This window comes from Athene noctua, chromosome 1 (assembly GCF_965140245.1).
Source record: "Athene noctua chromosome 1, bAthNoc1.hap1.1, whole genome shotgun sequence".
NCBI classification, from domain to species: Eukaryota; Metazoa; Chordata; class Aves; order Strigiformes; family Strigidae; genus Athene; species Athene noctua.
In genome coordinates this window covers 108,452,694-108,468,221 of record NC_134037.1, presented here as the reverse complement: position 1 = coordinate 108,468,221, position 15,528 = coordinate 108,452,694, and the positions used below count along the sequence as shown (strand labels likewise).

The following is a 15,528-nucleotide window of genomic DNA, read 5'->3' as shown; positions in this document are numbered from 1 at the left end:
ATTTCTTTAGTAAGCCTAAGTATTCTACTCAGTATAAGGTAATGCAGAAAATGGCACATAATGACCACTGGAAATGGGATAAGAATGTGAGTAGAGGATCAGCTGCTTACAGGTAGCCTGGGTCAGATTAAGGGCCATCAAGAGGGCCACCCATGCTGGAGGTAAGAGGCAGAGATCCTGTGAGCCAGCTCTTTCCAACTGCGGAAGATCAGAAGAAACAGCTTAAGCACCAAGCAGCCTGCAAACACTAATTTTTACATTGTTTAGACTGCGATGAGTCGGTGTGATCATCTCCTACAGACTAAAATGCTTATAGTGAGCAAAGCCTGTAAAGGCCAGCTCCTGCACCCCTCAGCCTGGCTTTCCCTGGCCTGGCCCCTTCTCAATGTCCAGCGGCTGGTCTTAGCCAGGGAGGATTTCCACCCTGCTGGGGAATCCACCTATCGGTGTTTCTTCACGGCTGTCTCTACCTTTATTCTTTTAGTGTTTTTTTTCCATCCCACAGCCACATAACCACCGTTCTCCGCTCTTCACCCCCGCCTCACCCCACCTCTGTGCGGCGCTGGCCGATACCGACCACGGCGGTGCCTGAGGAAGTGGCTCAGGTAGGGTTCGTGGTTTCGAGGCCGGCTCTTTCAGCGGGGACGCGGCGGCTGCCCGGCGACAGCTGCCCGGGCCGGCGGGCACTTGGAGTTTTTGAGCACGCGTTCTCCCTTCAGCGGCCGGTGGGTGTGTAGGGGGGTGCCCCCGCCCCGCGGCCGCCGGGGCAGGCCCGCCGCCGCCCGGGCTTCCGTTAAGGGCCGCTCCACCCCGGCGCAGGGGTTGGCCTCGGCCGCGGGCGGCGGCGCGGCCGGGCCGGCGGGGGTAAGCGCGGGCGGTGTGAGGCGGCTGCCGGCTTCGGGCCTGGGGGGCCTCGCCGGGACACCGGGCTGCGGGCGGCGAGCCGGAGGTACGGGGCAGCACACTTTTTTTCGATTGTTGCGCTCGTTTTGCGGGAAGAAACAGATACGTAGGGTATAAAGCTCTTAAAAGGCACGGGAGGTAGGACTTGATGAGGGACAGCCTCACCTGCCTTAGGGAAGAGTCCGGCCGGCTGGGTGACAGCGGGGTCCCTCGGCCCTCGCTACAGAAGTCGAGCATGGAACATTCTGCTCTTGCAGATGCCCAGCAGTGCCCGAGTCTGGCAGGGCTAATTACTCAGCATCTGCTCTGGCGACGTTGCACGGGTGTTTTGATGTAGGCATGCTTCTAGCTGAGACCCAGCCTAAAACGCACCAGTGGCTGCCGCTTTGTTTTAAAATGGAGCGGTGAATTGTCACTATACACCTTTAATACCGTGGTTTACTGCTAGGAGCGTTCACCCAGGTCATGGGAGAGTTCATTCAATTCCATCCTCTGCCTGAGGGTGAATGAGACATATGTCTTCCCCCTAATTGGCGACAGGCTTTTTTTCGCACTCTTCAGCCTCCTTTTGAAGTTGTGGTCATTGTGCAAGAACTTCTAGAAGTTGATTGAGTTGGTAAGAGGCAGGAACTAGAGGGGAGGGCAAGAAGGGCCTCCAGGCTGTTCTCTAAGCATGGTTTCTGGGCTGAACATAGTCAGAATATGGAAACTGCCCAGAGCGGTTCTCCCTCCCCTCCCTTGGCCCCTATACAAAGCACGCCCCAACCCTCATTAGGCTGAAACATGTCTTTGATTTAGTCAATCTTGAGCATTATTCACTCAGTTGGAGGAGCTGTAACAAGAGGAGGAGAGTGCCTCCAGTCTAAAATAACCAATGCTTCCACAGTTAATGAGTATTTGTGAGATAAAAGGGCTTGGTATCGCATTGTGCAGAAAACGGAATTGACTGTAGCTGTTTTACATGATAGATTAATGTGCCAAATGAAAACATCGATAGCTTTCTCTCCAGAAATAGCTTGGGTAGGGACAGAACTTAAACTACAACCTGCATGGGGATTTCTGTTCTGGCATTCCTAGGTGTCAGACTGCAGGTATTTTATGGGTTCAGAAATCAGGTGCATGTCTTTCTACATGTAGTGCATGGAGTGTATAATTCAGTCTCCTGCTTCCACTCTAAATGCCTTGCATGCAGGTTAGCCTGTTTAGCAGCTACTCTTCTTGGTTGGGTTAGGACCATCCTGTATAAGGATAATCAGTAGATAAGCACTTGACCTGGAATATATATGCAGGTGAGCCCTACCATACTGTGAGTTGATGAAATAGCTAACTCACCAATGGCCTCACACAAGAACTGCTTCAGAACAGCTATTAGCTACTTTTCTACCTTCTTCACTTGTTAGGTTTCCTTTGTGCAATGGGTTCTACAGTACAAAGTTATGTCAGCTATACTTGTGAATGTAATTTTCATATTTTTTTCCTCCACCACCAAGTTAAGTGCTAACTCAAATTTATTCTGATCTAAAGCCTATTTCAAAGAAATTCAGGAGGTATCCTTTCAACATCTCCATTTCAGGAAAGAGTGGAGCAGGTTTCTAACCAGTTAAATGTTGCGCAGATTGGCTGGCTGTCTCTCTTTTGTACTATGTTTGTGGTCCTTTGGTCACTGGACATTTGCAGCTTTTATCTTTTAATTGCTTTTTAACAATAGATGTGCAAAACACATACTTGCAAAAGCACACGTCTCTTTGTTATCCCTTGTTCTGTTTGGCTCCACATATTTAGGCACCTGTCTCCATACTCTTTTAATCGTTCCTCAGTAAATAACATGCCCAGATTGGGTCCCAGGAGTGCAGGTGTGGCAACCATGCCATTTCCCCTCCGGCAAGCCATTTAGTCGTCTTTACTGACTTCAGCTACCCACCCATTACCATTGTTTTATACCTGACCACTATTTCACAGGCATGACAGTGCTGATGAGCTTTGTAAAAAGGTTAGCTTTGCAGGTGAGGCTGTACAGAGCTATGCTTGTGACCCTAAGAGTTACAGTCTGAATGCTGCTCCTCCACTTAACTGCTGCTTCCTCAAGAATTTCTGTCCCATCTGTGAAAACTGGCCTCCTGTAAGTTAAAAACCTGGCTATCATTTTTGAGATTTCTTTCCTATTAACACTTTGATCTTTTCCAGGTGACAGTTTTAATCCTGGCTGCTTCTAATTATCCTGTGAGCACAAAAAAAGGACATTTTTTCTCTGGTCTAAATCCACTTTGTGAAAAACTTTGTGAAAAAATGATAGCTAAGAGGGAAGGGAAACTAACAGGAGGGAAGCACAGTTTTCCTGGAGTTGTTTCTAGTTGAGACCAGGCAGTTATCACATGACAGTTTTCAAAGAAAAAGAAAGTCAACATGGATTCAGGGTGTGAGGCAAGAATACCTGAGTGGTGACTGTGACCACACATGGGTGGTTTGTGCAGCTTTGAACAGGTGCTGGGAAACAACTGTAGCACCAAGTTGGGGGGGGGGGGGGGGGGAAAGAACAAAACAGGATTATTCGCTATCCTCTCACTGAATCCTCAAGAAGTTAATTTCCTTAGGACCTGGAGTAGCATAAAAAACCTTGTTGGTCCTCTTCTCAAGCCTACCTGAGACTCTCTCTGCCTTCATCATCCCCTGACAGACGCAGGGGCAGAGGAGCCTGGGCTGCCCGAGGCTGGCAGATGGACCAGCACTGGGCACTTCACTGGAACAACCATCTCCACTGGCTGCTCAGGCAGGGAAAAGAGCAGGCTGGCTCCGCTCAGGAGGGAGACACTCCAAACAGTGCTAGCTGCTAAAACAACAGAGCTGGGGCCAGGGGCTGGAGTTTGGGGATACAGCACCCTCCCTGTGCCTATCTAGTTTACTCCTGCCCCCCCCAAGAAATAGCCCAGAGCATGTTTTAGTCTACATTTTCAAGTTTATTTTCCCATTCTTCTGGAGACTGCATTCTTTTAAAGAACTGTTATAATAAGAATAGAGGAATCATACTATCTGTGTGTGTCTGCATCTCAACATATAACCTGAGGGGATATTAAAACAAAAATAAATCTAGATGATGAACAGGAGCTAGATCATTACATCCCATAGGTAGCTTCTGATTACCCAAACTAGTGGCTGTTTTTTATGATCCTTCTGCTCTGTCAGGTCATGAAATGTCTTATTGTTTTGGGTTTTCCCCATCAATGATAGAAACTGTCACAGTACTCACTTGCCTTACAACATGCCTCCTGATTTTACATTGGAAAATACTGTATTTGAGTTAGACATCCCAGCAACTTCAGGGAGAGGCTGAGGGGGTGGGAAGGGGCACATTCATTAATCATCTGATGAATGAAATTGTTTCTTTTTAAGATTGTAATTGGCTAGAGGGGCCCCATGAAGAAAAGTGTGTTTACACTGCACAGCTTTTTATGAGCACAAATGCATATATTATGATGGCTTAGAGCCTAGGCAAAAGCTTGGAGCTTTATTTTTGTTTCAGTAAGTAGATTTGATCTCATCAGATAACAGCAGCAATACAAATTTTCACAACAGTTGGTCTTTATGTGGCCAGCCTAAGAACAAAGGCTTACTGTTTGTGATATATCTTTCAAGATCTTTTTTATGACCTAGATAAATATTGCAAACAAACTCCTTGTCAGGAGGCTTTCTGTCAGATTAAACGAAAAAGGGTGCTCTTTGAAGGTCTTAGGGTTTTTTCCTGAGATATTTTACCAAGCGCCAAATACAAATAGCCCTTCACAGTCAGTGTATATCACAAGCCTCTGGGAAAGATGCCCATAATTGTTGCCATGAGTGAAGAAAAAACTAATGATATTAGAGTATTAGGTGAGGATATTTTACTTGTTCTGCACTTTGTCCAAGAAGTAGGAATGACTCTCAATTCCCTACAGAATTGTGACATTTGAATATATAGGGAAAACAGAAGAGGGAGTCTCTCTTATTTGGATGGCAGGAAGGGACTCAAGAACCGAATAATGAGATTGAGACACATTTATCTATTCAGGTGAATTTCAGTAGATTTTAGGCAGCCAAGTCCCCAAAATCTGATTCAAATGGCCTTTCCTTCAGTCAGAAGCCCCTGTGGCACCACTGTTTCTGCTGCTGCTCCCAGTACCTTCAAGCCATTGTACAGGAGCACCCCAGGGTGAGGAGCCCTGCACAGACATTGCAGATGTTGTGGAGATCAATATGAAGAACGCGGCCCCAAGCAGGCCTCCTCAGGGGAGCCTGCATGGAGCGTTTCTAGCAGCGCTCGGCTTTGGGTCTAGTACAGGGCATACTAGCCGTGGACATCATCTTTCAGACTTTAGCCAAGGAAAGGAGAGGTCTCTGATATTATGACCCAGTTAGACCGTTAAAGGAAGTGGAAAACCTGAGTACCTAGGCTTCTTCAGTCTGAGAAGCTTCAGTGTGGTTCTCACTCAAGGAAATTGCTTTAACCATGAGGCTATAAGCACGTAAGTATGTTCAGTAATGGTACCTTATATCTCTCCTACAGAAGCCTGGTTATGCAAACAAGAATGCGAGAACTGTAAGGATATCTTGCTGAGCAGAGGTTGGAAGATAAGCTTCTTGAACTGTTTCAGAATAGAACATTGCTTGCTCAATTTTGGTTGTTTAATCTGGAATGATGGTTTAGTCAAAATCCATAACCAGACTTCATCTTTAGAGCCCAGTGTTGAGTGAAGAATTAGCAACTGATGTTACTATCCTCTACTTCCCTAGTAGAGGATGCATAATGTTGCATCCAGTTGGTATTTCCTTGGTTTTCCAGAACTGGAAAACTGTAGTTAACTCCTCAGTTCTTCTTTTAGCATCTCCTTTCACTTTGAGGTACCAGTTTCCAAAATACAGCTCTAGCCTCAATAGCTTTGATCCATTCTCAGAAAACTTGTAAGTCATAGGTAACCAGTTGAACTGCTCTAGATACTTAAGAGGAAGTCTCAGCCCCATGACATATAAGCCAGAGACACAAGTTTCCACCATTTGCAACAGATTTGCTTGTTATGCTCCTACCCCCAAAAGTCTGCTTAATTCTGTTTGGGTGTTTCCACAGAAGGATCAATGCAATCCAAATAAGACACAGGCTGCAGGGGATAGAGAATTGTGCCTGGGCTGCGTTAGGTTTGTGCATGCTTTCTAGTCTTTGTTCTGAGACTTTGATCAGGGGTTACCTTTCTGACTGGGCAGCTAACATCCAAAATTCCCTCTTACATCCAGATTAAATAGTAATGTAGAAAGACAGATGCAGTATGTCATACTAAAGTAGGAGCTAAACACCCTTTATATGCTGGTGCCCTTGGTCCATGCCTAAGACAAAGTATAGTGAGAAGAGAAAGGGAGTGAAGAAAAGAAGATGGAGATGGGAACTGAGATCATTCATTGACTTACCAAGTCTCAGGTCAGGAGCAGAGTCTCACACAGGCTCCGGCAGCACTTTTGGGTTGGCTGAGCCATCCCACACTGCTAAACTGTGAGAGACCATTTCAGCCCTAACTGCCAACAAGCTCTGTGTGTTTTGTTGTATCTTACAGCTCAGCTTTGTCCTGTCAGCATGGCTGAGTGGTAATAGAATGTCCTATCTACCATAACCCTTTTCCTGGAGCTGTTCCAAGTACCTTATATGCAACATGGCCAAAGATCAGTTACAGATGTACAAAGATTAGGCATTTAAACTTTAATACTGTCAGGATAAGAACATTTTCTCAACATTTGTTCTCAAAAGTTAACTGGGTTTGAAAGAGGAAGGAGAAGAAAGAAAGGATTTCTTTGACTTTTGAGGTTCTTGTTCCAGAATTTGTGGACCGAATCAAGAGCCCTTTGAAATCTCAGGGTCTTCCTAGCTGAGGTTATCTATACTGTCAGGCTTAACCTGAAACTAAGCAAAAATGTCCTCACTACCCAAAGTTTCCAAACTCCTGTTCATTATTTCCCTTTGCCAGTGGCTCTTTCATGCCCACGTGCTTTGTAGCTGCATGTTCTTTATTGATACAGTTTGCGAGTGCTGCATTTTGCCAGCTTCTGGCAGAAAGATCTGGGGTTAACTAATTCTTCTAGGAGTCAGTTAATCCTTGTCCCAAAACTATTTAACAGCTGATTGTTTTTCCTGGTCTGGGAAAGACATCCTGCAACCTTTGTCAGTAACGTTGGATGTCATGTAGAGGCACCATATGCCGGATTGATTTCATACTAAGAGCATAACCACTTCAAGCAGAATTCAGAAGCTGTATATGGGCAGGACCACCAGTTTATTATATCACAACTATAAATGTGTCTATCCCTATCAGGTGAACGTAAGAGAGGGACAGAATTTGTCAAGAACATATTTATATTTGTATCTAATAATCAGAAGCAAAACTTTTGAAATTATATGAGTTTTTTCACACAGAAACATCTACTGCTGATGAAATTTGAAACTGGAGGATTATGTCAAATCTTAGCATTTGCCAGAAAGCAGAAGTGTAGCACCAGTCTGTCTAGAAACTTATTCATAAACACTGTTGCAAACTCAGTGTAGTTTATATTAGATGAATACAAAACACTGTTCAGTTAGCTGGACTCTGGACATATACATATAGAAGTTGGCTTAAATGTATTTTCAAAACATTCACATGAGAAGTTGTACACTGATGACAAAAGCAGCATGCATATCAAATTTAAAGTTAAGTTGGTGTAATTTTATACCCAAACACATCTCACTATAGAAAAAAAATAGTAAGGGACAATTAAGATGATTGTCTCTTCAATGCCTAATGGTTTTGGGTGTATAGGGGAGAAGAGAGGACTATGTTCTATGCATTGACTTTACAGGCAAGAAAAACACCCTGAAGTTTTTTAATCCTATCTTTCTTTCTTCCCTCTCTCTGCTGAGCTTTTGTGCTACCTGTGACAACTAGTGGTGTTTCACAGAAAGACATGAGTGTAACAGCAGCACTCATGCAGGGTCCAAGAGATCTCTCACATCTTGCTGTCCAAACACCAAGACCCTTAGCTATGGAGCTAAAGGGAAAAAAAAAAAGTCTTCCAACTTGGCAGTAGGTTTAATGTTTATCTCTTAATCATTTCAAGCAATCTGTGCTTGTAGTGGGCACACAGTTTCTCTGACTGAGTTGTCATCTAGGAAAAATCTCCTTAGGGGGATATCATGGTCACTGCAATAGGTTATTGAAAAGATTTTTAAACTCTTTAAATCTTACTGATGATTATATCAGAATAGCCTTCTCCAGAGTGCACCCAGATAGCCAGTGCCTCTGCTGCTTGGTTCTCCAAAACCTATGGCTGACAAATGAGAACCATTTATGCCACTGCTCATTTTCATGAGCACCTACGGTACACGTCTGATCACTTCCACTGGCATGTGCTGGTTAATATTTGACCTAGGGTTATGTGGCGGAAGCATGGGAGGCTGCTGAAGAGAGTGAGCATGCTACTGAATGCTGCACAAAACCACTTCTGAGACCAAAATTTTCCTTTCAGATCACTCTTAAAAAGCAAGCAAATACTCTTGGCCATCACCAAGGACAAAAATAGGGTATGTAACCCGTTCTTTATTTATGGGGACTCCAGTTCATTTTTGTTGGGGGTGTGGAAAAGGGAATGGCAAGGGCTTTCTAACTCTCCATGGGAGAGTTGTTACTCTAACTTCTTTCCTGGCTTGTGTACATCAAAAAGGAAACAGTCTTGGTCTTCCTCTTTAGCTCTACTTCAGGCCCTGCTTACTGACAGCCTCTGTGGATGTCCTAAAGGTGTACACCGCTGTGCTGAGACGGACAGGCACTACTACAACATCCACTCTCAGGTACTGTCAGTTCCTTTCCTTTTTTGCTATGCTAGTGAATGTTTCTAGGTGACTTAAAACCAAGTTAACAAAAGTGAGTTTTTTAAAAAGTTTGTACAATAACGTTGGTCAGTTCCAGATGACTCAAAGCATCTCCATCGGCCTTCCCTGATCCAGACACACACTTCCTGAGGAGGCTGAGACCAGAGCTAAAGTATCTGCATTCTGTATGCACTCACTTGCTGCCTTTAGGTCTAGGTAGAATATCCACCCTGCATTGTAAAAGTTCTTCCCATTGCTCAGAAACATACCCAGCTTCAGACTTTCCATCCCAAAAGCATTTGCTGCATTTTTACTTCCCCTTCTACTTTCCCCCTTCCCTTTACCGCTTACTCCTGACATCAGCGCAGTAGAAGGCAACAAAATCTCACATGCTGAGCTCTGGTTCCTTGAACTTCATTACTCCAGTTTTCAATGACAAATGAAGCATTTACACATCCCTTGATCTCCATGTCCATGCACAGGCACATAACTGAATGGGATGATCATCATTTTGTGGGAAGAATATTCTTACCAAAAGGTTTTAGGTGATAATGAACAATGGTGAAGTGTTGTCTGAAATGCTACATGGAGGGATTCTGTTAAATTAAAAAACTTTGCAGTCCTCATGAAAGCAGTAAGAGGCATTACTTACTGCCACCATCCTCCTCCTGCTCATGGAGGGCCAAGATTTGAGGGAGAAAGTAGTAACTTATGCAGAAAAAACCTGAAGGAGCAAAGAGTTTACAAATTAAATCTTCCTTGTCACCAAACCAGAGCAGAGGTAGAGTGTAACAACTGTTAAGAGATTGTTAGAGACTTTTTAAACTTAGAAGTATGTGGAAAAGCAGGGAAGTGTAAAAGCAAAGGGGGCTAGAAATGTTTCACCATTTTCTTATTTTCTAATGATAAAAATAAAAATTACATTTATAGATTTAAAGATAACAATGCTTTCTAATTTTTCTGTTCTAAACATTTTAGCTTTCTCTTGTGAAAATTGAAACACATCTCTTAAATTTTGATTGCCAGAGTACTTTCTATTTGTCACTGCTTTTAGTGGTGCTCTGATTTTGCCCAAACTTTACAAACCAGCCATAGCATTTGGACAAATACAAGGAATGAAAATGTAAACATTTGAAAGATAAATGTAATTTAAAACTATCTGTGCTAAACATATTATGGTGTCAACAAGAACCATCATTAACAAACAATAAAAGGGAAACTTGGTGTTTTGTTTTCATGGCTCAAGCAGAAAGAAAAGTAGAAAGTAAACAAGATCTTGAATGATCTGCTGTGTGTTTAGTTGTGTCTTTTTTAATAACCTACAACATTTTGAAGTCATAAAGACAAACATTATATAGTTTCCTGTTTGTACTGTCCCCTTTTAACAATGCACACTAGGTCAAAAAAAAGAGGGCAGAAAACACAATAGTTTTGTTGTATTAGGAATTATTCCCCATAGACGCGGTAAAATCTCTTAACAGAATTTTGATACGTGCTACCTGCAATTTTCTTTTCTTTGCAACGCATCCTAAATTCCTTAGTGAGAAAATGTGAATGGAATTGGAATTTCAGGACCTCAGAATTCAGCACTCTATCCTGTATTCATTATCTCTTTTACTTTCAAGAATCAGATCTTGTCCCAAAACCATGAAATTTCTTAAAAAAATTACAAGATCAGTATTTTAAGTTGCAAGGTATACATGTTTCCCACTTGGTGTTTGAGCCTCTGGAGTGGAAATTTGCAGACTCACCCTAGTAGTCACAGCTGTTACATGTTAGGTTTTAGTTTAATCAAATGACTTTGAGAACAGCTACCAAAAATGTTAGGTACAGGAGATCTGATGGTACTATAATATCCTTGTACTTCCTATTTAGCAGATAGTCTCTAAAAAATGGCTAGCTCACTTGGGAATATCATAGTGGTTTCTACTGACATACTTTTTAATTTCTCAGAAATCACTTTGTACGATGGCAACAAGTGTAAGATGATTTTAGTTCATGTGCAATATTCTGCATAGAATTTTGTACTTGTGCTTTAAAGAAGCAGTGTGTTCAGATCATAATAATAATTAGCAGGGTTTTCCTCTCTTTAATTTACTGGCTCAAAGCCCAACTTTTTTCCTCTCTGAAGTAGATTTACTTTGCAGATGTTAGATGGCCACTGAGGGTTTGGTTCCATGAAGATTTACACCTAACAATTTTTAGCAAATTGTGCTGGAGGTCGCAAAAATTCTTCCACTGGGTTGTCATTTCATTTCAATAAATGCTTTTTTAAAAGGAGAGGCAGGTGGTTGCAATCTTAGAAGGTTTTTTTAAAACTACAGTACACAACCAACCACTTTAGGGCTAATAATTTGCTCTGTTCTTTACCATGCTCAATAAAAAAGACCTCACTTGCTTTGAAGAGGTATTTGTCTCAGATAAAGAGACAGGCAGACAGATGGCATAATGCAAGAAAAATCCAGAGTGGGAATAAATGAATAAGTGGATTTGTCAGTGAGCTGCATAATTTATGTTATACACATTTTTGTATAACTTAGGAATTTCTGGTTCAGGAAAATGTGAAATTTTGCAGCATAATTTCAGGGTACTGTGCTTTTTCTTTTCCTTCGCTGTTAGCCTTGTTCCTGCCTATACTTTCAAAACTGTTTTACAACCCTTTCAAAAACAATTTCACATTGCAGGCTTAATCTGAGGCTCAAGGAGCCCCAAAAGAGGTCCCCCTTTTAAAAACTCGTGTCTGTTAGGCACTCTGTGTGACAGCAATCTGAATTCCAAATAGCATGATTGCCCTCAAAAGGAGAGTGCTCAAGGAAGGAGCAGCTTGGCCTGCTCTGTTGAGATGACTGGATGGCCACACTTTAACAATCCAAACTGTTTAAATTTGTTTGGATAACTGAGTAAGGAATTAAGCAAATACAACAGCTTCACCAGTTCCATGGTGCAAACTACGTAGCTAGGCCAAGATTTTCAGGTTTACCTAGCAGGGATTTGGTGCTGCCCTTAAGGTACATACATAAAGGAGGGTCACTTTTCAGGTCATAGGAGTTGCTCGCATCTCTTTGGGATCCATCTTCTAACCAGCAAGCCTATCAGATGATGCCTGTTAGACTTCAGAGAAGGATAAACCCCAGATCACTAGTAAGTTTCAGTCTTTTGTTCTACAACTGTTAAAAATGTGCTCTACAACTTACTACATAGGTAGCCAACTGCAGAATTAATGCTTGCTATTTTCACTTTTTTTCACATAGATTCGTGATGTTACATCAACAACTAGTACTTGTCTTTGGAATATCACTAGCTAGTGATATATGTGCACTTAAAAGCTGTTACTCAGAAGCCCAAGTCTCCCTATATTATTTCTGCAACCTCACAGATATTCCACTTGTGCCAAAGGATACAGTGAAGCTTTTTTTAACTTTCAACTATATCAGACAAGTGACTGCAACTTCGTTTCCTCTGCTGGAGCACTTGTTGCTGTTGGAAATCGGAATGCAGTATGTCTATCCTGTTACTATAGGAAAAGAAGCTTTCAGGAACCTGCCAAACCTTCGTCTCTTAGACTTGGGATACAATAGGATTCTTCAACTGGATCTTGATGCTTTTGTGGGCTTGCAAAGTCTGACTGTACTCCGTCTGTTTCAGAACCACCTTGGAGACTCCATCCTGGAGAAACGTTACTTTCAAGATTTGAGCTCGTTAGAAGAATTGGATCTTTCAGGGAACCAAATCACAAAACTTCAGCCTCATCCCTTATTTTATAACCTAACGGTCTTGAAAACTGTGAACCTGAAATTCAACATGATATCCAACCTATGTGAAAGCAATCTTACCAGCTTCCAAGGAAAACACTTTTTATTTTTTAGCCTCAGTTCTAATAATTTGTACAAGACAGATGAAATAGCCTGGGCTAAATGCCCAAATCCTTTCAGAAATATTACGTTTAATTCACTAGACCTTAGTGACAATGGCTGGAGCACAGAGAAAGTCCAATATTTCTGTAGAGCCATTGAAGGGACTCAAATTGGTTCTTTAGTATTTAGCTCTCATACAATGGGTTCAGGATTTGGCTTTAATAATTTAAAAAATCCAGATAATGATACATTTGCAGGGCTAGCAAGAAGTGATCTTCGTTTGCTTGATATTTCAAATGGTTACATTTTCTCTCTCAATTCTTTCATCTTTCAAAGCCTTGGTAATCTGGAATTGCTGAACCTTTTCAAAAACAAGATAAATCAAATCCAAAGGCAAGCATTTTTTGGCTTAGGAAACCTAAAAACTCTCAATCTCTCAAGTAATCTTTTAGGTGAGTTGTATGATTATACTTTTGAGGGTCTATATAGTGTAACGTGTATTGATTTACAGCAAAATCATATTGGGATGATTGGTGGAAAATCATTCAGTAACTTAGTAAGTCTGAAAATAATTGATCTCCGAGACAATGCCATTAAAAAACTCCCTTCCTTTCCACCTCTGACCTCTGCCTTTTTAGGTGACAATAAGCTAATGTCTATAGCTGACACAAAAATAGCAGCAACACACCTTGAATTAGAAAGAAATTGGTTGGCAAACCTGGGTGAACTGTATATTCTTTTCCAAGTTCCAGATGTGCAGTATATCTTCTTAAAACAGAATCGCTTCTCTTACTGTGTGAAAAGTGATAATGTTATAGAAAACAATCAGTTAATCTATATGGATCTAGGTGAAAATATGTTACAGCTTGTGTGGGAGAGAGATTTATGTTTGGATGTGTTCAGGGCACTGTCCAAACTACAGGTTCTACATCTGAATAACAACTACCTTAGTGTTCTTCCAGAGGATATTTTTAGAGGTCTAACATCTCTGAAAAGACTTAATCTAGCTTCCAATCAGTTGTTTCATCTTCCTCCTGGGCTTTTCCCACAAAGCCTAACAAACCTAAACTTATCTGGGAACCAGCTTTTTTCCCCTGAGCCTGAAGTCTTTATGACTTTGAGTATTCTGGATATAACACATAATAAGTATGTCTGTGATTGTACTTTAAAGAGCCTACTGGTGTGGCTAAATGAAACCAATGTAACACTTGCTGGCTCACAGTCTGACAGGTACTGTGTATACCCACCTGCATTTGCAGGGGTACCACTGTCGTCTCTGACATATGATGATTGCAGTGAAGATGAACTCCAGCAGACACTCAGGTTCTCAGTGTTCCTCTTCACCTCCATCACTCTTCTTATGTTTCTGATGGCAGTCATCATTTTTACTCGCTGTCGGGGGATTTGTTTTGTCTGGTATAAAACTATCACCAAAAAAATTATAGGCAGCCATCCACAAGTAGAAGATAAAAGTGAATACAGATATGATGCATATTTGTGCTACAGCAAAAATGACTTTGAATGGGTCCAGAATTCTTTGCTAAAGCACCTGGATTCACAGTATTTTGATAAAAACAGATTTACGTTGTGCTTTGAGGAAAGAGATTTCTTGCCTGGAGAAGAACATATCAGTAATATTCGTGATGCCATTTGGAACAGCAGGAAAACAATTTGCATTGTGACCAGGCAGTTTCTCAAAGATGGGTGGTGTGTGGAAGCCTTTAATTTTGCCCAAAGCAGGTACTTTTGTGATCTGAAAGATGTCCTCATTATGGTAGTGGTTGGGTCACTTTCTCAATATCAACTGATGAAACATAAACCAATACGAAACTTTTTACAAAGGAGTCGATATTTGCGGTGGCCTGAAGATTACCAAGATGTAGACTGGTTTTTAAATAACCTTTCTTGCCAAATTCTGAAGGAAAAAAAAGTGCGAAGGAAAGCCAGCAGTATGGAGCTGCAGACTGTAGCAACACTCTCACATTGATCGTGTATGGGTTGCTGGCTTTCTAAATACCCCATTTCCAGCTGTGTCATGGCAGGAATGAACAAGTTTGCTTTATCTTTCCTTGAAAAATGAGGTAGAAAGATAACTATTTCAGTATAAATCCTACTAAGCATGGGAACAGCTTGAAAGCAACCAGCAGATAAATGAAAGTGCAATTATTTTATGGACTAACACATTTTCATGAGAATTAAATGATTCATGGATACTTCACATTTTGGATGCTCAGCTTCAGACACTTTAGTCCTGATTTTCAGAGTACTACTTACAGGTCTGTTTCAGTTAGAGAAGGATGCCCATTCTGTATGGGAGTGAGCAAGTATGCTTTCATGTATGGCCTAGCCTGACCATCAGTTCATGGATTACTTAGTCCTGTACTTTCTGAACTCTGTAACTTTTCACGCTGTTTCAAAGTAGAATCAGTGTTTTGCACCTGTATGCTTTAAATTGCTGTAACACCGATTTCATTTATTTGTTTTCTACTCAGCCTCAGCTTCTCAGCTGGAACATACAAACTGCGAACTTGTTCATCCCCTCCACAACTTCTCTGCTTGGTGGTAAAGCTACAGTCATTAGTCTACTTCATTTGCTGCTGTTTCAGCCTGGTGCTTTTTCAGTTGAGCTGCCTACTGCCCTGCAGAGAGGAACAGGTATTCCCTTCAGATCTGAAGCAAGCCTGGGCTGGAAAAGCAAGCAAGAAACTACCTCAGCAGCCGTGTGGGCCGTACATTGGTGATACGGCCAGTAGCCCCGCGACTGCCACATTCTCTGGAAGTGGAAAGTACAGACAGCTGGTGTCTAATTTGGGTTGTTCTCTGTACATCCTGTGTCCTGATCAATTCTAAGGTGTTTTTCTGCTTCTGTTGAAATATTTTTGTAGAGTCATTAACGCCTGATATTCTCTTACC

At 41.9% G+C, this 15,528-nt stretch overlaps 1 protein-coding gene across 3 annotated transcripts; it reads left to right on the top strand.

Annotated features, from left to right (window-relative positions):
• The first annotated feature begins 570 nt into the window (after positions 1-570).
• Positions 571-15,209, top strand: TLR5 (toll like receptor 5). 3 transcript variants are annotated; one of them, XM_074926335.1, is made up of 4 exons: positions 571-605; positions 8,419-8,473; positions 8,640-8,740; positions 12,013-15,013. In XM_074926335.1, the coding sequence occupies exon 4, from the start codon at positions 12,020-12,022 to the stop codon at positions 14,600-14,602; it is 2,583 nt and encodes an 860-aa protein (XP_074782436.1). In that variant the 5' UTR covers positions 571-605; positions 8,419-8,473; positions 8,640-8,740; positions 12,013-12,019; the 3' UTR covers positions 14,603-15,013. The 3 variants fall into 3 exon arrangements, 2 of the variants coding, with proteins under 2 accessions (XP_074782436.1, XP_074782428.1); XM_074926327.1 differs by lacking the exon at positions 571-605 and adding an exon at positions 879-949; XR_012635135.1 differs by lacking the exons at positions 571-605; positions 12,013-15,013 and adding an exon at positions 15,108-15,209 and having other exon boundaries at positions 8,121-8,473.
• The last annotated feature ends 319 nt before the right edge of the window (positions 15,210-15,528 follow it).

What these genes read in the sequence shown, in the direction of transcription:
- TLR5 (XM_074926335.1), top strand. Translation starts at nt 12,020, where the DNA reads ATGTTACATCAACAACTAGTACTTGTCTTTGGAATATCACTAGCTAGT.